The sequence below is a fragment of the Cetorhinus maximus genome, chromosome 6, assembly GCF_964194155.1.
Source record: "Cetorhinus maximus chromosome 6, sCetMax3.hap1.1, whole genome shotgun sequence".
Lineage (NCBI taxonomy): Eukaryota > Metazoa > Chordata > Chondrichthyes > Lamniformes > Cetorhinidae > Cetorhinus > Cetorhinus maximus.
In genome coordinates, this window is record NC_135884.1 from 97,198,792 (window position 1) to 97,221,377 (window position 22,586).

Consider the following 22,586-nt stretch of genomic DNA (forward strand, 5'->3'; position numbering starts at 1 on the left):
TGTCGCTGGCTAGGCCAGCATTTATTGCCCATCCCTAGTTGCCCTTGAGAAGGTGGTGGTGAGCTGCCTTCTTGAACCGCTGCAGTCCCTGTGGTGTAGGTACACTCACAGTGCTGTTAGGGAGGGAGTTCCAGGATTTTGACCCAGCGACAGTGAAGGAACGGCGATATATTTCCAAGTCAGGATGGTGAGTGGCTTGGAGGGGAACTTCCAGGTGCTGGTATTCCCATGTGTCTGCTGCTCTTGTCCTTCTAGATGGTGGTGGTCATAGGTTTGGAAGGTGCTGCCTAGGGAGGCTTGGTGAGTTGCTACAGTGCATCTTGTAGATGGTACACAATGCTGATGCAGTGTGTTGGTGGTGAAGGGAGTGAATGTTTGTGGACAGGGTGCCAATCAAGTGGGTTACTTTGTCCTGGATGGTGTCAAGCTTCTTGTGGTGTTGGAGCTGCACTCATCCAGGCAAGTGGGGAGTATTCCATCATACTCCTGACTTGTGCCTTATAGATGGTGGACAGGCTTTTGGGAGTCAAGAGGTGAGTTACTCGCCGCAGGATTCCTAGTCTCTGACCTGCTATTGTAGCTACAGTATTTATATGGCTAGTTCAGTTCCGTTTCTGGTCAATGGTAACCCCCAGGATGTTGGTAGTGGAGGATTCAGTGATAATAATGACGATGGTTAGATTCTCTCTTGTTGGAGATGGTCATTGCCTAGCACTGGTGTGGTGCAAATGTTACTTGCCGTTTCTCAGCCCAAGCCTGGAAATTGTCCAGGTCTTGCTGCATTTGGACATGGACTGCTTCAGTATCTGAGGGTTCGCGAATGGTGCTGAACATTGTGCAATCATCAGCGAACATCCCCACTTCTGACCTTATGATGGAGGGAAGATCATTGATGAAGCAGCTGAAGATTGTTGGGCCTACGATGCTACCCTGAGGAACTCCTGCAGTGATGTCCTGGAACTGAGATGATTGACCTCCAACAACCACAACCATCTTCCTTTGCACTAGGTATGACTCCAACAGTGCATATTTTGGGGAAGGAAATAAAATGTGAAAGCAGGGTTGTATAAAGATTAAGTTCAATGGTGAGTTGTGAATGCTTTAAGAGTTGAGTTCAGTATTCAATTACAGCTGTTGCCTGGCATTAACACTGTTACAATGCTCCTGTGAAAGCACTGTGTTTAGAGTTTTAAATGCAAAGACTCATTTGCCAGTTAATGAGTTAGCACACACACCAGCCACACAGAATCTCTGCAGGACAATTTGATTAATCTGATTGTGATTAATGACTGTGGAAAGGTTGTTTTGATTTCCTCTCTGGACCTGTCAATTCTTCCGTTTACACAAGACATCAGATTCAATCCCAGTCTTACTGATCTAAACGGAGTCATCGTCCGTGTTTACTTAGCATCACCTCCCTGAGGAGCAAATCCCGTCAATGGACAAATTGGTTTGCACTGATATCAGAACGTGAGTAGGAAACTGAATCTGCATATTTACGAGTCAGAGTCAAGTTGACCTAAAAGACAGCTAGACCTTGATGAATGAGCTGTTCTAACTAATTAGAACCGAATTATGGACTTTTTCTGCTGTTGAGGCACTAGAAAGCACATTAAGAAGAAACACTTGCACTTATATAGAGCCTTTCATGGCCTCAAGGCACCCAGAAGTGCTTTACAGCCAATTAAGTACTTTGGAAAGTCAGTCACTGTTGTAATGTACGAAATGTAGTAGCCAATTTGCACACACAAGCTCCCACAAACAACAATTTGATAATGACCAGAAAATGTTATCATGATGTTGGTTGAGGGATAAATATTGGCCAGGTCACCACGGAAAACTCCCCTGCTCTTCTTCAAAATAGTGCCATGGAATCGTGTATGTGGACAACAGCACCTAAGACAGTGGAGCGCTCCCTTAGAAGAGCACAGGAGTGTCAGCCTTGATTACGGGCTGAACGTTATGGGACACCCACGGGCAGGAAAACAGGTGGGTGGATCTGTAAATTAGGGCGCCATGCTTTCGGCGGCATACCCACCACAGGTCCACCCGCCCCGCCCCCTCCACGATTTTACAGGGAGGTGTTGGGTGGGTTGCCTGTCCTGGCCCAATCAAGGCCCATAAGTGGGCAATTGACGCTTTGAACACTCCTCCATACGAAACAGTTCAATCAGTCAAGTGATTGATGTGCAGAATAAATTATTGAGAAGCTATTGACCAAAGGATCATGTCATTCACTCAAGAGTATAGTTCTAGCAAGAGACTGTTTATTTGGAAGTATTCCAATGTTAACTTAGTTGAAAATTTGAGAATTTTATATTTAGCTATTTTTATGTGTGTGAAGGATCGGAGGGTAGATCAACCATGAGTTGGTGGATGAGGGGGAAATAGCTGATCCAATTATTGCAGTTCCTTGTGAAGCTATCATGCTGTAACGTGAATAAAGTATCAGACAAACAAAATAATACATATTTGAGAATCTTCCATTGCTATTGTTATGACTACAAGTTCCATGTTAAGACTGTTATGACTGTATCTCTTTTAAACAAGTTGCCATATAATGATAGGTGCATGATCGTTCTAAAAATAAGGTAGCTGCATAAAATAATGAGGGAAATGCGGTCCCTATTTTAAAGCGTGTTCAGTAAAATGCATGCAAATCAATAAAGATAAAATATTGAATTATTAAGCACATATCTGTTCTGCCTTGGCTCTGCCATGTTGTATCTGAACTCTCCATTCAGCCACTCCTCATTCTACCTTCATTAAGATATGGAATCTCATGCATTCCCAATTAAGAGAACAGGACTTGTAGTTCATGCATCTGATGTGAATTGTAATCAACCTTTGTCATGTCCGCTATGTAAAAAAAAACAATCCCAATCAATTCATATAATTAAATCATATTGCTATTTACTAAAGGCTGTTTTTTTGTTAAGTAATCGCTACATATTTTGTTTATACTTTGCTGTCTCTATATTCTCTACTTACTAAAAAGTCATCAACTTTTCCCAGGGCTACGGAATAACCCTAGCAGTTAATAGGTTAGTAGTGCCTGGTTTTCTTAATGTTTAAGCTACCCCCTTGTTGGAGGTTTAATTGCTATATTGATTAAAATAGAATTATATGAAAACCATTTGGTTCTGGTATAACCTAAAGGTACCAATTTCCAGGACTTATAAGTCTAGAATCAAACTGTGCCGCATGGAACAAATATTCACTTTTTCAGCTTTGTATCTCAAGAATATATCATGGGTTCTAAACATGCTTTATGAAGAACCCTAATTAGTGAGCTGTCTTCACCGCTTGCCAACAACACTGGGTTGATTGGTAAGAGTATATTCATTTATCCTGCCAACCTGGCCTTGTGAAGGGGGTGAGGTGGCAGGGGGAGTGGTGGAGGTTCAAGTGGCCAAGGGAGAGGGTTAAAGGGAGTGAATGATGTTTGGGTGGGAGGTGCCTCTGTGGGCCTAGGCAACCCACAAGGGAGGGCCACCCCACCCCACCCCACCCAACCTTTCCCAACACTAGCCCACAGAGCTAAAGTTGCTGGGCTTCCCGCACGTCATGATCCTACCCTTGCCACAGGTAAAATACTGGGATTAATTGGTCATTTAAGGGCCTCAATAGGCCCAAGGGCAGGTGAGCCGCCCAACACCTTCCCCACTCAGAAAATTTCAGGCAGATCGGGGCCGGGCCAGTAGGTGGCAGGAAGGCCATCTTCCGGATTTTACTTGCACCCTTACCTTCAAACCCACTGGCGAGAGAGTGTAAAATCCAGTCCTAAATCACAGGGTGTGACACTCGGCCTTTATATGCAATGGTTCATCCCCATCTGGAGTACTTTGTGCAGTTCTGGTCACCATGTTATAGGAAGAATATCAAGGAAATGGGTACAATAGTGTATGATATATTACTGAATTAGTGATCTGGAAGTCTGGACTAATAATCCAGAAAACCTGTTTGCGTATTTGAATTCAGTTTAAAAAAACCTGGAAAGAACAGAAGTTGATATCAGTAAAAATGATATGGAGCTGTTGCATTGTTTAAAAACCCAACTGATTCACTAATCTCCTTTAGGGAAGGAAACCGCCTGTCTTACCACGCATATAACTCCAGTCCCTCAATAATGTAGTCGACTCTTAACTGAATTGACCTAGCACGCTATTTATTTATATCAAAAAGTCTCACCACTGCCACCTCAGGGCAACTAGTGACAAGCAATGAATGTCAGCCTTGCCATCGATGTCCACATCCTAAGAATTAATTTTTTAAAAGGTACGGCAAAGAACTACCTATTTACAAGGAGAGACTGCAAGCGCCTCCCCTTGACCTTCATTGGAATCACTATGACTGAGTCCCCAACATCCTAGCGGCCACCATTGACCAGATGCTGAACTTGACCAGCTATATCGATACCATAGCTGCAAACAGGACAGGGGGTGGGTACTCTGCAACAAATTACTCACCTGAAGATACCTCAATGCCTCTCCATTATCTGGAAGGCTCAAAACAAGAACATGATGAAACACCTGCCACTTCTCTTGTAGGTGTGACTGCATAAATAGTCTAGAAACTCAACACCAAATGGATGGAACTGTACAATTAATCTATGTCATTAGACTCAATATTCATCCTTTCTGGCACGCTGTGACTGCAGTATATACTACCTACAGCATGCACTGCAACAACTCACCATATTACTCTGATAACAGCTCCCACCTCTACAAACAAGCACTAAGAACAAGAGCAGTAATATTGTAGGAATGCCATCCCCTTGAAATTACCTTCCAGATCTCTTACCCTCCTGATTTGAACATGTATCACCGTTCCCTCATCATCACTGGGTCAGAACCGTGGAATCCCTGACCTAGCACCATTATAGACTATAACATCACCACAATGACTGTAATGGTTTAAGGTGAAGGTCCACCACCGCCTTCTAAGGGCAATTTTGCCTGGATAATGAATGTAGCCTTGTCCATCTCATCAACATTTCTAGAAGAAATTAAAAAGAAAGACTTCCATTTATATGGCACCTCATCACATCACTCAAAAATGTTTGATAACACTCCTGGATTGTGGTTGTTAAAGGTAGATGAATGATGATTCCTGTCGAACGCTAACAATGAGGTGAGTTAAGCGACCAACTTAGAACTTAGCAGAACAAGTTCTGATAAAATAAAAGCAAAATACTGCTGATGCTGGAAATCTGAAATAAAAACAGGAAATGCTGGAAATAGTCCGCAGGTTTGGCAGCTTGTGTGGAGAGAGAAACAGTTGATGTTTCGAGTCCATATGGCTTCTTCAGAGCTGATAAAAGGTCATCGACTGAAATTCTACCTGTTTCTCTCGCCACAGATGTTGCCTGACCTGCTGAGTATTTTCAGCATTTTCTAGTTTTATTTAATATTAGAATATTTTTTGCATAAAATAAGAATATTGGGTGGTTAAACACACACCCTTGCATTATCTGCTGTTGAGTCTTAGCTGGTGAACTTCCACAGTATATGGTTTAGTAAATGCAACGTCATCAAATTCACTGAAGAAAAACAAATTAAAAAGGTTTTGATCTGTTATTTTGAGGCTCCTTTATATAGCACATTTTCCACATTCACTTTGCCTGCTTTTGATAGCTCATTTTAGTCATTTACTTCTGAACCTATTATTTTCAGGAAGAGCAGAACACCTCTGGACTAGAAAATAACGTATGGCACTCAGCACTTTCCATTTGGTAGTCCTGTGTAAACAGAAACCAGTGAGAATCAGTGACTGTATTCAAATTTTAATTGAGTTTGGCTCCTTGCCATCAGTAATGTCTAAGAACAGCTTCACTGGCTGCCTGGCTCAGTTATTCTACAAATAGAATGATTTATGGGTTTTTAAACGTTTCTTATTTTTAAAAAAAATCTACTCATAGATAGTATGGATATTTAATGTGCCACATGAATATAAGGTAGATAGCAATGAGGAATTGTCATTCAGCCCATTGGATCACCCATTCAGGAAGAACCTATAGTTCCTTCACAAAACCATCTATCTGATTGTTAACAAACTCCTTTTGCCCCTGTTACCCCACCGGGAGCCCATCCCATGTGGTGATCTCTCCTCCTGAAGAACGTTTGGGAATCCATCCTAAATGAACCTCTCACTGATTTGAGCCAGCGCCATCTTATCCTAATGTCACAGTGTATCTTGAAGTAGCATTCTGGATTTATCTTCTCTACATTGTTTATCATCGTATCTCCATATATAGGGGTCCCTCTTAGTACCCTCCAGTTTTAAGAGTGGAAGTGACCAAGGGACTGAAATTTTGAGGGGCTGTGGGTGAAGGGAGCAAAATGGGCAGATCACCCACTGTTACGATTTTGGAGTGAACTCAGATCTGCTCAGTTTCTACCTTGTCCAAACTGTGATCAAATTCCAAATGGGAGGGGTCATTGGGTGGTTGGCTGCCTCCTCCTCATATGTCCAATATTGGTGGAATGTCGGGGGACCATTATCAGGCTACTCTGAAAATTCCACCCAATATCCCTGGGTAAGCCAAGCAAAATCCACACCAGTTTGGAACAACCAGGAGTTCCATGCAGAACATCCAAGGAGAGATGACCTAATATCCAAAGAGTTTGTTTCCCTGTGGAGAGAAATAGCTTTTAAACATTTATCATCAGCCCATTAGTGGCCTCTGGCCTCCCAAAGCAGATTAGCTTCCATCTCCCTGCTTTCTGTATTCCATTGTAGTAGTGAGATTGAAGGGAATACTTGTTCTACTCTTCTTAGCAGTGGAGTCCTCTTCTTCCAGTCTTCAGTTTAACACTCACCCCACCCCACCTTTGTGTGTGAGTACAACATGCATTGGGCACTGCTCTGCCTCAGTGCAAAGAAAATAGCACCTAAAAAATAAAATACCATCGAAAATCAAAGCTCAGCTAAAGCCCACAAATGAGAAGAATCCAAGATTCAGTTCCCACAGGTCATGGTGGGTATACTAAATTTGCCTAATCCTGTTTGTTTACATAAGAAAGGACATAAGGAATAGGAGCAGGAGCACACCAGTAGGAATTAATGGAAGGAAAGATCAGTCACGATCCCTGTTCTTGTTCGCCATCCATTAACCCCTGCTGGTAAGTGCATAAGTCAGGTCAGGACAAGACTGAGCTCTACCTCAACACTGTACGTGATTGAATAACAGGCTTATTACTTGCTGTCTAAACTCATAGATGAATAATAGCCACCTAAACAAATCGTAGCCAAAGCTGTACCTCAGCAATTACACCCAAATGAGAAAAGGTGAGTCAAATAAGTAACTAAACCAGTTAATGTCAGAATAGCAATTTTAATATCTGGAAGAATCTTCCAAAAAATCTAGATTTCCTGTAACAAACAGATATGTTGGTTAACAATAACTATCAATTTCCAACTCATCGGCTTTTTCTTGCCTTCATAAGCCTGGCAGACTCCACCACTATGGGAGCTTGTTGCCTGATTTCACCTCATTATACACCCAGTGTTTCAGGATGTGACGGCATCTGTTATTGCATTGAGTCCAGGCAGTGACAGGACAATCAGACCTCATGTATTTCGTGCTTTCCAGATGTGTACTCACATTTGCACTCTCATTTTCACTCTGCCTTATAACTCCTTTTCAATCACCAAGTCTTGATGATTTCCATTAAAATACTAAATTATTCAAATTTGGGAAAAAAAAGAACACAAAATTAAGCGTAACAGAAAAATATTTCTTGATTTTTTTTAAACTGTCTAACAAGAAATGACTTTTTATCCAATAGGAATACACACAGAGGTGAGTGTGCACAATGTAAGAGGCACACAGGCTACTATCAGCTTGGTCTTACACTATTAGGGATTTCTAGAACAGCACTGTGTGTTTAGCTATACTTCATGGATCGCAGCAGTTAAAGAAGGTGACTCACCACCACTTTCTTAAGGGTAATTAGGGATGGGCAATAAATGCTGATCTTGCCAACAATGCCCACATCCCATGAAAGAATAAAAAAAAGTTTATGTTCCAAAATAAAAATATTATTACTTCTAAGATATTATTGCAGTAAAATGTGTAAACCATTTTCCGTTGTAACAACAACACTGCATGATATTGTTTCTAAGAAATAAGCTATGCCAGATAACCAATAGGTATAGTGAGGCTTAGGTACGTCTATCAGTGGACCCAACTGAATAGTACCAAAAAAAGTCTCCACAGTGTTAAAGCATCAGATCAAGGGTTTGTAAAATAAAATCCAGCCACATTAGTATCCCTTGGTTCTACGCTCGTTATTGAATTTGGTACTGTTTAGAATACCAGTTGAAGGGTACAACTGTCGACTCTGCACCAGTAATATGTCATAACGCCAACATCAAAAGAGCACCCATGCCCCTTATGTGCCAATGTGATTTTTTTCACTTTCTACACCAACCAAACTCTGATCGAAGATGTAGAGATAATTGTCCCAGGTTTGCACAAAGTGTGTTAGCAGGCAGCAAAAATGACGTTTTACCCACCGGCCACAATGACGGGTTTTCGCACCATATCGTCCTATTCTCGGCGCTTCCCACCTCATCAATAATGCATTCCTGGGATACAAGCCGGATCGCTGGCGGGGCAGCCTCTAATTCGCCCACCCCACTGTCACCTTAGGCCTTCAGTAACCCAGGTGCCCCCTGCACAGGGCTAGCTCTCTCTAAGGGATCGAAAGCTGCTGGAAAGTCATGGCTGCCAAAGGGAGGAAACATGCTGCTCCCAAATTTAGTGACGCCTCCCTCAGGCACCTACTGGAAGCAGTAGAGGCCCGCTGTGAAGTCCTCTACGCCCACTCTGGATGAAGACCAGCAAGCAAAGTCAACAATCCAGCATGGGAGGTGCTGGCAACGGTGGTCAGTGCTAATGCTCTGCAAAGGAGGACAGTCACCCAGTGCCGAAAGAATATGAATGATGCCCTCTGTTCCACCAGCGTAAGTCACTCTCAACCCTCACAATCACAAACCTGTCACACACCCACAGGAATCTCACTCACTGCCAAGAGACATGATCATTCAGTCTCTCACACACACCTTCATCTGCCCTGCGGATCATGTCCTCATCCCGGCCATGGCACCACACGCCACCCACATTCCCATTCCAGACATCCTTCTCATCTGGTCTGGCAGGTGTCCTGCTTACACTCTCTCCATCTGTCTTCATGCAGGGCAAGCTGGCACACAACAAAAGGGAGAGGTCATAGGGCGTGTTTGGTGGCATGAGTGGACAATATGGCGAAAAGGCCAAAAATAGGTTCCACAACATCATGAAACCAGTTTGCAATCATCCGCTGTACGCATCAATGGCAGGCCACGTTTCCCACCGTCAGACATTGGGAACCTCATTATAATACATCTGCATATCGTTATAAGCCCAACTCAGCAGAATCAACCCCCCCACGCCAGATCATCCGAGCACTTCGGTGTGATTACACGCCAACATGTTTCACAACTGTACATAAGCGACATGCACCTGGCGAGCTGCACTTCACTGGGGACTTCAAGGTTTGTTTGTCTACCTTGCTTCGGTCAGCACTTGCAGCCATCAGCGCCAGGCTTTGCAGGCAGCACCACATCACTTTTAGGGGGACTTTGGGGCTGGTTTCTACCTACCAGACCAGCCATAAAGGGGTGGTTTTTCAATGGCTACAGGGCTAGAGCTTGCTTGGGGAAGGGGGAGAAGTGGCCTCAGGCAAGAGAAGATGCTGCAGGGTGAGAGTTGTACTGAGGAAGGGGGGTATCCCAGGGTGTAAGGGCACAAGTTGATCTGTGCAATTGGTCTCAAGAGTGTGAGGGCTGAGGAGGCAGTCTCCAGAGCAGATGAAGCCAGATGGAAATATGAGGGTGTGTGTGAGAGAGTGAGTGGTGATATCCCTTGAACTGGCAGTGAGTGAGATGCCCGTGAATATGTGATGGGCTTGAGTGTGGAGTTCAGAGTGATGAGATGGTTGCTTTACCATGGCAGAACGGATGAGATCATTCATCCTCTATCTGCATTGGATGGCTAACCTCTTCTTTGCATTGGTACTGATCACCGTTGCCAACGCCTACCAAGTCGGAATGGTAATGTTGCTGCCCCTTTCTGCAGCTAGGGAGGGAGTAGAGGACATCACGGTGGGCCTCCATGGCAGCCAAAAGGCACTCGAGGGACGCGTCACTAAACCGGGGGAGGGGGCTGCAATTTTCTTGCCTCTTGGGGTCACGTCTTCTTTGCAGCACTTTAAGTGTGGCACCCGGCGTGATGAAGCGGCGAGGTGATGGCGTGGCGGGCAAATTAGAGCCTGCCAGCCATCGAAGTGGCATGTTTCCCGCTAATGCATGCGGAACTGGAATGCCTGCTACTGCATTTAGTGCAAATCTGGGACAATTCTGCCCGTAATATCTCCTTATGTAATGTAGTATCATTTTTTTCCTGAATACAGTCCCATAAAGTGCCTTGGGATATTATGTTATGTTAAAGGTGCCATAAAAATGCCAGTTGTTGTTGTTGATACTCTTCATTGATTGCTACCTTCACTTTCTCATGTGTCTTAGTTCATTGGTTCTTGCTGAGGTACAGGTTCATGGACACATACTGCTCTCTGGTATCTCATCAAGTGACAAATCTTCATGTTCAAAGCCGACAGTTTTGTTTATCATCTCCCTAGGCCAGAGGCACTGAGCCCAGTTGTAGTGCATTGTTTGCTACTGCTTCAGCACAGACTGGGAATTGAACCTGGGACTTTCCGATCTGTATGACTCGTACTTCCTTTCCCAGTAGGTCATCAGGGAGAAATCTGAATGACTTATAATATTGGTAGATTTCCAATTTTATTTTTAATTCCTCTGCCCAGCCCATAGCTGGGAAAGGACAGCAAGTAAACTGATGCCGGTCCCTAAGTTCAAATAATTCATTAAAATGAGAGATCATTGACAAATAAAACTGGATTCAGTGGTCTGTACCTGCACCCAAGTGATGGAAGGTATAAGAGCCTCTCACCACTGAGATGAACAAAGCAGCATTTATTTGTACAGGTGGCTTGTCAGGGATAATCCTTAGCCTGCTGAAAAGGACCAGGGTTCAGCACTCTTCAGACATTAATTTGAAAAGTTCTTTTGACTTTGTTGAATGTACAATTTATGTGGAAACATATCAAGCCATTGATTTGTTACATATTATACTTAATCCTCATTTAGCAATATTTCATACTATTATCTCATTAAATTTTTCTCTTTAATAATATTCCATTATACCTATGAATGTGGGTATGAGAATGGATCTACTGAATGGATCTTCACTGGTTTTGCAAAAGCTTTTGAAATTGTGCACTGGTGCTACATTTTTGTTCACCAACATCATACTTCAATAGTTGGCTCAACAGAAAGCTATCTTTTTTTTAACTTAATACAAGTCCCAGGCAAAATTGATTTAAATGATTAGTTAATGCAAAAATGCATGAGTCCATTTCCACCCTTGAATCCTGTTTGATATACTAGGCTGGGGCCTCAACTTTTCACAATTTATATAAATGACTTGGATGAAGGGGCCGAAGGAATGGTTGCTAAATTTGCCGACAACACAAAGGTAGGAAACTAAATTGTGAAGAGGACATAAGGAGGTTATAAAGCGACATAGACAGGTTAAGTGAGTGGGCAAAGATCTGGCAAATGGAGTATAATGTGGGCAAATGTGAAATCATTCATTTTGGCAGGAAGAATAAAAAAAGAAGCTTATTATTTAAGCGGTAAGAGATTGCAGAGCTCTGAGATTCAGAGGGATCTGTGTGTCCTAGTGCATGAATCATAAAAGGTTAGGATGCAGGTACAGCAGGTAATTGGGAAAGCTAATAGAATGTTATCATTTATTGTGAGGGGAATTGATTACAAAAGTAGGGAGGTTATGCTTCAGTTGTACGGGGCATTGGTGAGATCACATTTGGAGTATTGTGTACAGTACTGGTCTCCTCATTTAAAGAAAGATGTAAATGCGTTAGAAGCAGTTCAGAGAAGGCTTACTAGACTAATACCAGGAATGGGCAGGTTGTCTTATGAGGAAAGGCTGGACAGGTTAGACTTGTATCCACTGGAATTTAGAAGAGTAAGAGGCAACTTAATTGAAACCTTTAAGATCCTGAGGGGTCTTGACAAGGTGGGTGTGGAGGGGATGTTTCCTCTTGTGGAAGAATCTATAATTAGGGGTCAGAGATATAATTAGACAGAGATGAGGAGAAATTTTTTCTTTGAGAGGGTTGTGAATCTTTGGAACTCTCTCCCTCAAAAGGCAGTGGAAACAGAGTCTTTGAATGTTATTAAGGCAGAGATAGATAGATTCTTGATTAACAAGGTTATCAGGGGTGGCAGGAATGTGGGGTTGAGGTTACAATCAGATCAGCCACGATCTTATTGAATGGCAGACAGGCTCGAGGGGCTGACTGGCCTACTCCTGCTCCTAATTTGTATGTTTGGTACGTAAGTAGATGCCCACCTCTTAGAATACATCTGATCCACAAAGACTTTCCCTTCATGTACAATTTTATATTTAACCATTGCACTTTCATTGGTAGGTGAAGTCTTATTTTCTGTTTTTATTCACAGCAATACTTTATCCTCCTGATTATAACGGATGGCGTTATCAGCGACATGGACGAGACCAGACACGCCATTGTGCAAGCGGCCAAACTCCCCATGTCAATCATCATCATAGGGGTTGGCAATGCTGATTTTGCTGCCATGGAATTCCTGGATGGAGACAATCGAGTTCTGCGATCATACACTGGGGAAGAAGCCACGCGAGACATAGTGCAATTTGTGCCATTCCGGGAATTTCGAAATGTAAGTCCATCTCTCTAGTCCTATGGTGCCCTTCCTGAGAGAAACCATATCTTACCACTGCCTTAGGGAAAGGGACGGTATCACCAATAGTTGATGAGTCTAAAACCCAATCCTCATCTCAGCTGTGCTATGGGGAGGTTCCAAGCAGAGATCAGGCATCTCCCCATGGAGGGAGGCTAAATGAAGTGGGAAGTCTTCCCTCAGCCACCGGTCAACAGTGGTATTCCCAGTGACCTACAAACAAGACACTCACTGTCCTTTCACATGTAGGATGGGTGTGTCCGAGAGGAATCAGCAAACTGAAAAATCTGTTGGTGGGAGAGGGTGTGAAAGATGAATAAACTCCTAGGAGGTAACTCACCCATTAAAAAGAAAGAAAACTTAGTGTCTCTAAATTCTGCTTAAAAATGGACCATGTGGATAAATCAGGCAATAACTTTGGGTTTGTCCCTTAGTCTTAAACATTTCAATTGACTCAGCATCTATCTCTTGGAGGGGAGCTTTTGCCACCATCCTGATCCCATGATCTCACAAATGTTGTGTCAAAATTTTGGAAGAAAATATAGAAGCAAGGAGAAGAGGAAGTTTTAAATGGTGTCGGATATTAGAATACCAATCTATTGCATTATGATTTGGCCGAAACATATGATTCCAAACACACTAAAGTGGACAGCACCAAGGTAGTGCCAAGTGGAAGCAAGAAACTTCAATAAAAAGAGGAAAGAGTAACTGATGAATGACACACCTCCAAGAGCCCTTTTGCAAACTGATATTAATACAAGTTCTTTAGGTCTCAGTGTGCCACACACAAACCCACAACCAGCTGTAAAGTTACCTTTTACAAAGACTAGGGGGTACACCACAGTTACCCAGGGATGTGGGTGGAATCTTACCTTTTGAATTACCCACCCTGTGTAGAACTGCCATTGTACCATTCCATGTCACAGCATATAGATGTGTCAGCATGCTAGATCATAGCCCACCCAAAAACTGAAGCTCTATTAAATATTCACCAACATTACCCTGGTATTCACTTTACTTAAGATACCTTACAAAAGGTTCATGGAGGAAAACTAGAGGCTACTTACATTGGAGCATTGTAATGATTCCATGATAGAGGAACATAAGAACAGGACTAGGCCATGCAGCCCCTTGAGCCTGTTCCCCGTTTCAATGAGATCATAGCCATTCTCTAACCTAACTGCATATGCCTATCTTTGCTCCATATCCCTTATTTTCTTTGGCTAACAAAAACCTATCAATCTAAGTTTTAAAATTAACAGCTAATATTGCAACAATTGCACTTTGTGGAAGGGAGTTAAAAACTATTACCGCCCTTTGTGCGTAGAAGTGTTGCATAATTTCACTCCTGAAAGGTCTGCCTCTAATATTAGACCAAGCCCCTAGTCCTGAACTTCTCAACCAGGGATCATAGTTTCTCACTATCCACTCTATCTGTTCATCCAAACATCTTGCAAACTTCAATTAAATCCCCCCTTAACTTTCTAAATTCCAAGGAATGTCCCCTGGTTTGTATAATCTCTCCTCAAACTTTAACTCTTGGTCTCCAGGAATCATCCTGGTAAATCTATGCTGCACTCCCTCCAAAGCCAATATATCCTTCATAAGGTGTGGTGCCCAGAACTGCTCACTGTACTCCAGATGAGACCTAAGCCAGGGCTTTGTATAGCTGAAGCCTGACTTCATTAGCCTTTTTGATTATTTTCTGTGCCTGTCTATGGCATTTTAATAATCTGTGTGCCTGGATGCCCAAATCTCTTTGGATCTCCACTATTTCTAACTTTTCACCATTTAGGAGGTACCATCCTTTTTGGTTCAAAGTGGATGACATCACATTTGCCTACATTGGAACTCATTTGCCACAGTTTTGCCCATTCGCTTAACCTATCAATATCTCGTTGTAATGTTGCTTACAATGCCGTCCATATTTGTATCATCAGCAAATTTGGATAAGTGGCATTATCCTATCATCTAAGTTGATAACAAAAATGGTGAATAGTTGATGTCCCAAGACAGATCCATGTAGGACACCACTAGTCGCATCCTGCCAAATAGAGTATCTGCTCGTTCTACTACCTACCTACTCTCTGTCTTCTGTCATTCAGCCTCCCAATCATATTAATAATTTGCCTTTAATTCCATGAGCTTCAGCTCTAGCTAACAGTCTCTTATCAAATGCCTTCTGGAAGTCCATGTAATTAACATACCTAGACGTTGTCTTTTCCACGACTATTCACCTCTTCAGAAAAATTAATCAGATTTGTCAGGCATGGTGTTTCTTTGGGATACCTGGCATGCTGATCGTTTCCTCTACTGTAAATACTGGCAAGGTAAGAGTCAGCATGTTTGTCATTTCCTTATTTCCGTTGACGATATCACCGTAATCCAATTTTACGGGGCCCACGTTGCTCCTGACCACACTTTTTTTCCTCATGTAATTGTAAACATTTTTTGTTTGGATTTTGATATTGTCGTATAAGGGTGTTCAGCAGACCAAGGGTTAATGTGGGACTGGGGAAATAGTACTGCCCACATAGTGATATTGAAAGTTACATGACAGTAAGCTGTGTGCAGTACAGACTAGCAGAAGCCAGCAGGGAGACAGCACCCATGCAGGGCTGTACCTTGGACATGCATATAGTTATGAGTAGTTAATAAACACTTCCTATTAAACTATACAAGGCTCAGAACCACTTTGTGAGACCTACCAAACTACACACAACATCTTACAACAGATATCATCCCTTGCAAGTTCCTTTCCATACTCCCGCTTTGTAGCTCTATATTGTCACCTTTTGCTCCTCTTTGTGTCTTACCCATTCACCGGTATCTGTGCTTCTTGTGCATTTTTGTTCGCATTTTCTTTTAGTTTGATGTTCTTGTTTATCTCTTTAGTTGTTCATGCTGTTTTTTATTAAAATCAAGCAGAGGTCTTGCTCCGTAGGGGTATAAACTGTTTCTCTATCACATTAAATTCCTTTTTGAACACCTCTCATTGATCTTCTCTCATTTTGCCTATTAATAGATTTGATCAGTTTATTGTTGATAGTTTCTGTCTCATCCTGTTGAAGTCAGCCTTGCCTAAACCTAGAATCTTAGTAGCTGTTTCCCTTTCAAGTGTTGAACCAGTCATACCCATCTAACAAATAGAACTCTAAAATTCAAAAGCATTTCAATTTCCTATTTAAAAAACGAGGCCCATTTGTTATTACAATTGCTTCTTTTCTCTTCCTCCAACTTTCTCAATTTTACCCCCTTGCTTCTTGTTTCATGGAAGTGGTAACCCACTCTGGCAGCTGGTACCTCTGAGTGGATGAAACAAATGTTACGTTGGTGTTGCTTTAGAGTGACCGTGTCGATGAGGTTGCTGAGGTACATGGGTTTCGGATTTAGCTGTGAAATCACCAGAAGCCAGCTGCCCCCGTGAATGGGCCGTGCTGCACCAATACATAGTTCATACAGCTCACCAATGCACGTAACTAAGATAGCACCATTATAAATGGGGTGTCATGCTCTCAAACCTATTGCCAGCAACTGACATTACCCAAAGAGCAGTGAGAATGCAAAACTCTTTATAAAATTCCCCATGTATTATAGAATAAGTGTATATTAAATAAAAGCCAAATGCATGCATTATTAAATGAATGTTACTGGCCAGATTAATTTGTGACTAACATAATAATGAGGGTAATTTCCTGTAATGTCTGACAATGTGTTTTCCAAGTCCCTATTCTCACCATTGTAAATGTCAATTTAACTGTTGGATGTCTATTAGGGCCTAGCCAGTATAAATCATGGGACGTTGAGCTATTGGAACAATCCCAAACTATCCCATTGCTGTAAACATAAAACAACATTTCTGAAAATAAATTACTTGTAATACACCAATTCCAGGCTCCCGTGGCTGCTTTATAACTCCTCAAACAAAAGAGTTTTTGCTGAAATAACTCAAATGTTACATTAATAAAGATGCTTAAATGTCTGAAGTAGTTTTATTTGTGTAACAAGAGTTTTATTAGTGTAATATTAACACGATATTAAATAAATCACACTAAAAGCTATTAAAAATAAAAACATAAAATAGTAGAAACACTTTACTTCTGTTCACCCTGCCTTTCCTTTGTTTGCTGCTCTCTGTTACTACACCATTTTCACTCTTCTTAGAATGTTTTTTTGATCAATGATATTCTAACTTTTCCATTCTATTCTTCTTAAGAACTTAGGATGCTTTAATTACCTGTTTATTCTTCCTCTGGTACCACTGTTTACTTTGAACCTTGGAGCAACATGTAAACCATTAACCTCCAATTGGCTATAAGATGAGTTCCAAGGGTTGTTTTGATTTTAGCCAATCAAGGTTTAGATCTGTAAGGACACCACCATGCTGCAGAATCCACATGTCATACCACTCGTGGATGAGGTTTCCTAAAAAACGTGAAGGCCACTTGGCCTTTTGTTAATAGCCTTAATAGGCCTATCAGTTATCGGCAGGCACCAGCCGACTCTGGCACGTGCCCGCCAAATGAAACATCATGAGACAGCGCATATGCCCAATGTCATCGCGCGTCATTTTATGCACCAACGTGTCGGGCCCGCCCCCGCACACTGACTGAAAAATCCTGGCCATTGTTGGGGTCCCTGTAGAGACCGATGACATTTTAAAAGAGATGAATTTCCCAAACAACCAAGTTGTGAAAGACAGGATTTCACATTTTAAAACATTTACTGTGACAAACAAACTAAAATCAACAATAGATCAAACACTATTTAACAGGCAACTAATACAGCAAACTAAAGAAAAAGGTAAGTTTTGCATTAACCAACCAACGCAACTGAAAATTGTCTTATGGCAAGCTTTTATTTTGCCCCACGCTTCTGATATGTAGTATTAAAGAAACCATTCCAATGTCACTCCCAGATCTCAAGTGGAGGGTCACCTCTCCCTGTCACACCAGTTCAAAACTTCCAATGTCCTTCGACAATCATTCTATTCTGCCCAAGTTTTCTCAGTTAGGATTATCATCAACAAACTAGACCTCAATGATTCCCCATTCCTTAAATCTTCAACAGCCCAGCTGTTCTGTTTTGAACAGAAACTGAACTCTTCAAAGCATCCTGCTTGGTATTCAATACCAAACAGCTCTCCCTGCTTTTCCACAGCTGTGGCTTCTTTGTTTTTATGTCTCAGCCACAGTTGTCCTTTTTCCATGAGATGTCATGAAAGGTGTTATAAAATTGCCACCCAACGTCTTAATGAGTTTTTATTTGGGTTTCTCTCCCTATGGCAACCAGATCCCATGGGCATTTCTCCAAACCGAGGTGTTTATCAGAAATTCACACTTGCCCCTTTTCAGAACATTCTGTTTTACCTTAAGTTAAAGGGGACATTTTAAAACATTACCGTCTTGTAAAGTTCAGCTTTCATGACAATATGTGTCACAGCTTGTGGTAGGAGAGCACAGGTGTATTAAGTTCTAAGAGTTTACTGTAGCTCTATTTATTCTAAATAAACTCTTGTTCTAACATTGTATTGTAAACCTCCCCCACCCACACCACCACAACCCCCATCCCTGCCTATTTCTAACCAGTAAACACTAAGAGCATAATTTCTCACTCTGAATGTTTACATCATTTGGGTTTTGAGGTAACCTTTTTAGAGCTGATAATTAAATAAAAAAACAATGCATTTGACATTGCTTCTTCCTAAATCCATGACTTTGCCAGTGATTCGATTGACATGTCCACGTTAAAGACTGCGTGCTGCTGATCCACAAAGGCCTGGAAGCTCTCAGGATTGAGCCCTCATCTCTGCTCCATTGGCTAATCTCACTCAGGGTGGCAATGCCCTGTGGTTAGACAGGGGGGTCAATTCAGCCAAAGCTTCCACTTCTGCTCACAATCCATTCACTCTTGCTGTAAAATGTGCATATATGGGCATCAGCTTAAGAAAAAACTTCAGCCCCACACAGTTGAATATCTTACAACAACTTACATTTATATAGAAGATCAGAAAAAGCTGGAAATATTCAACAGGTCATGCAGCACCTGTGGAGAGAAACAGTTAACATTTCAAGTCGATGACCTTTCAAATAAAAGGTCACCGACCTGAAACATTAACTCAGTTTCTCTCTTGGCCGATGCTGTTAGACTTGCTGAGTATTTCCAGTGTTTTCTGTTTTTATTTCAGATTTCCAGCATCCAAAGTATTTTGATTTTGTATTTATATTGTGTTTAACATAGTCCAACATCGCAAGGAATTCACCAAGATCCCTAGGCAGCACCTTCCAAGCCCACAACCATTACCACCTAGAAGGACAAGGGCAGCAGATAGATGAGAACACCAGCACCTGGAGGTTCCTCTCCAAGTTACACACCATCCTGACTTGGAAATATATCGCCGTTCCTTCACTGTCGCTGGGTCAAAATCTTGGAACTCCCTTCCTAACAGCACTGTGGGTGTACTTACACCACATGAACTGCTGCAGTTCAAGCAGGCAGCTCACCACCACCTTCTCAAGGGCAACTAGGGATGGGCAATAAGTGCTGACCCAGCCAACGAAGCCCACATCCCTTGAATGAATAATAATTTTTAAAAAGGTGCGTCCCAGGGCTATAATCCGGTCAAAGCTGAGACTGTGTCAAGGAAGATGTTAGGACAGGTAACTAAAAGAGGTTGTTTTAAGGAGGAGCTGGAATGACAGTGAGGTTAAGGGAGGTAATTCGAGAGCTTAGGGCCCAGACAGAGCAAAGAAAACATGAAAAAATCCTGAATGTTTTGGCTCATTCTGCCAAATCCTATTACTGCTTGTAATTGCTATATTCTGGTACCCTGACATCCACCACCCAACAGCAACAATTGTTATACCTGTGAAAAGCTAAACAATTGCTACTGACACAACAGGGTGTGGATTAAACATTACAAAACATTATAAAACTCAGGAGGAGAAGTAAATGCAATCATCATTAGGAAGTAGCTCTTTACAATTTATAATATTATCAGAATCCTTCAGACAGAATTATTGACCTATAATGGCAAGCCATCTTTTCACTACTATTATTATTTTACAAGTTCCTGAATATCAAGCTCATGTAGTCTTGGTTTCCATTGATGGTAAGTTTTTTTGCTTCTTTAAGGTTGCATTGCTGTTTGAATGATATGTATGCCACTTCTGTCAATGCTCTCCATTTATTACAAACATAAAATATTTTGTTAATCAATTATCTGGCAATATCGAATGCTTTATATCAAAAATCTAAAATATATAAAAATATATAGTGGAAATTCTTTATGTTCAATGAAATATAGAATACATATCAAAAATATAAATATAAAATTAAAATATATATCGATGAAAGTATTTTTATACTTAATGGAAATACAGAATACTTTATATCGAAAATAGAAAGAATGTATAATATATAAACAAAATCACAGAAATTATTTGTACACCTGATGTAAATTATGCCCTTTGTACTAAAATTCCATTGTAGTTATTGTTGGGTAGTAAATTCTTATGTCCTCAGTCTGGTTCCACGTTGTCAGTATAGCTTGATCCTGCAGCTTGGTTGATGAATAGATTACCAAGTGAGGAACTGAACCAAACAGTTCTGGTGGATCTCTGCTTCAATGTGAGTTAGCTGCTCTAAAGCCAGAGTTGGTGGGCTATTAGATTTGGCTTCAACACCTAAGGCTATGGAGAGGCAGGTGGATAAGTCGTTCTGGGTGTGCACTACTGATGGCTCTTCAGTGACTGTTGCCAGAAAGTTCCTCTGCATTGAGATTGGATGAGGACAGCATTGGATTTGGTTGTGGCTCCCTGCAGTCCAGTAGCTGAGCGGGACTCATCACACATCAGGAAGGGCCATTTGGACAAGGTCCCGAAGAACAGCTTGAACCTGTGGAACTCAACCCCAATAACAATTCGGAGGCTTCAGGAAAGTAAAAACAGACTTGCATTGACATAGAAATTGGACGATCTCACGGCATCTCAAAGCACTTTAAAGCCAATGACATACTTTTGAAATGTAGTCATTGTTCTAAGAGTTTTCATGATCCAGTATATTATGAACTTTCAGTCAATACTTTATATTTTTAAAAACCACAAAGGCTACAAAAAGATGGCCACTTAAGGGTCATCTGACTTTTCTTGTGGATTGAAACACTCCCCCTGGTCTCAAGAGGGACTGATGTTGACCCAATGCCTTTTCCCGAATCTAATTCAAAAGGGTAATTTCAAATTGAATGGGTCATTCAGATACAAAGACACTGGCAACTCTCAAGGCTTGAAAGTCATCACAAGGGATGTATAATCAACCTAGACACCAACCTTATTTGGAAAGGACTTTGCAACAGGTCACATGGTAAAACAACCATGTTTGCTGCCTGCTTTTAAAGCAGCAAGAAGCTGTTCTGGGTGGATTCCATCAGATAACTATCGAACCAGCTGCACGTCAACTCGGCAGCCAAGGTAATAAACAACCTTACCTTGAAAGTGGGAAAAGGACTCTCCCCAAGCTGTTTCAATTTCAAGTTCACCTGAGAACCAACCTCCTGGAAAGTTGACTACATGGCGCTTCACAGCTTACTGAAAATCCTTTGCTTTACAAGACCTTCATTTCAACAAAACATCAACACACCTAAGAAAACACACGCTCCTCACATAAAAACCACACTGATCACAGGCAGTAGGAAAGCATGTAAATCTTGTCCATGCCAGAGTGGAAAACTCAGCAGCCTTTTGTGCACAGCAACATCTACAAACAGCAGTGTGATAATGAACAGATTATCTGTTTCAGTCACATTGGTTGAGAGGTAAATATTGGCCAGAACTCCAGGCAAACTCCACTACTCTTCTTTGAAATAGTGTCGTGGACCTGAGAAAGCAGATGAGGCTTGATTTAACATCTTGTCTGAAAGAGGGCACCTGGAGGAGCTGCGAAGAATGAAAGAAAGAAAGAATTTGCGCTTGTATAGACCCTTTCACAATGACAAGACATCCCAAAGTACTTCACAGCTGATGATTTAATGTTGTTATAAGGAGCGAGTAGAAAGATGGGAAGCACATGAGAAAATTGTGAGGGAAGTTATATCTATGAATTGCCTGATGAACTGCACACAGCAATGGTTTTGGGCCAGGGCTGCTCTGCACTGCCAAATGTGAAAACATGGCTGCTGCTCTTTAAACACAGGAAATCGTAACTGCTTTGTATGAACAGTGAAGTTGGCACTGTCAAACTAGCATCTGTTCATGGGTCCAGGGCCTCTGTGAATTTAGCACTTCTGTCAGCATTATTTTTATTTATGGTCCTCAGAGGTGGCAGGATGTTGCAGGGGGCTGGTGCAGTCTGCTGCAATGTTTAGTGTTATGAAAACGAGACTTACCTTGGTGTTGAGAGAGAAGTAGGGAATTTCAACTCCCGATGGACTTCGGAGCTTTTGCACATGTGCAGACTGGGAGCGGGGTGGCACGTATGCAGATCGGCATTTTTACGTTCTTTGGGCCCAGTGTGCCTGCATATAAGGAAAAATGGCATGAAGACCCAGGCCACGTGACCAGGAGCAGACTCCCATCAAGCAGAAGAGTCCCAGGCAGGGGACAGGGCAAGGGGACAGGGAGAGGTCCCAAAGGAGGAGGGGACAGGGAGAGGCCCTAAAAGAAGATTCCCAGAGAATGGACAGGGACAGGAAAAGGTCCCAGTTCAGTTAAAAAGAGAGGAGC

The 22,586-nt window shown here is 41.9% G+C and overlaps 1 protein-coding gene across 2 annotated transcripts in view; it reads left to right on the plus strand.

Annotated features, from left to right (window-relative positions):
* cpne2 (copine II) overlaps positions 1-22,586 on the plus strand; it is a 269,036-nt gene that overhangs the window by 232,261 nt on the left and 14,189 nt on the right. For both annotated transcript variants that reach the window (XM_078544157.1, XM_078544158.1), the window contains one exon: positions 12,610-12,846. In XM_078544157.1, the coding sequence (XP_078400283.1) occupies positions 12,610-12,846 (237 nt within the window). The remainder of the gene's footprint in view (positions 1-12,609; positions 12,847-22,586) is intronic.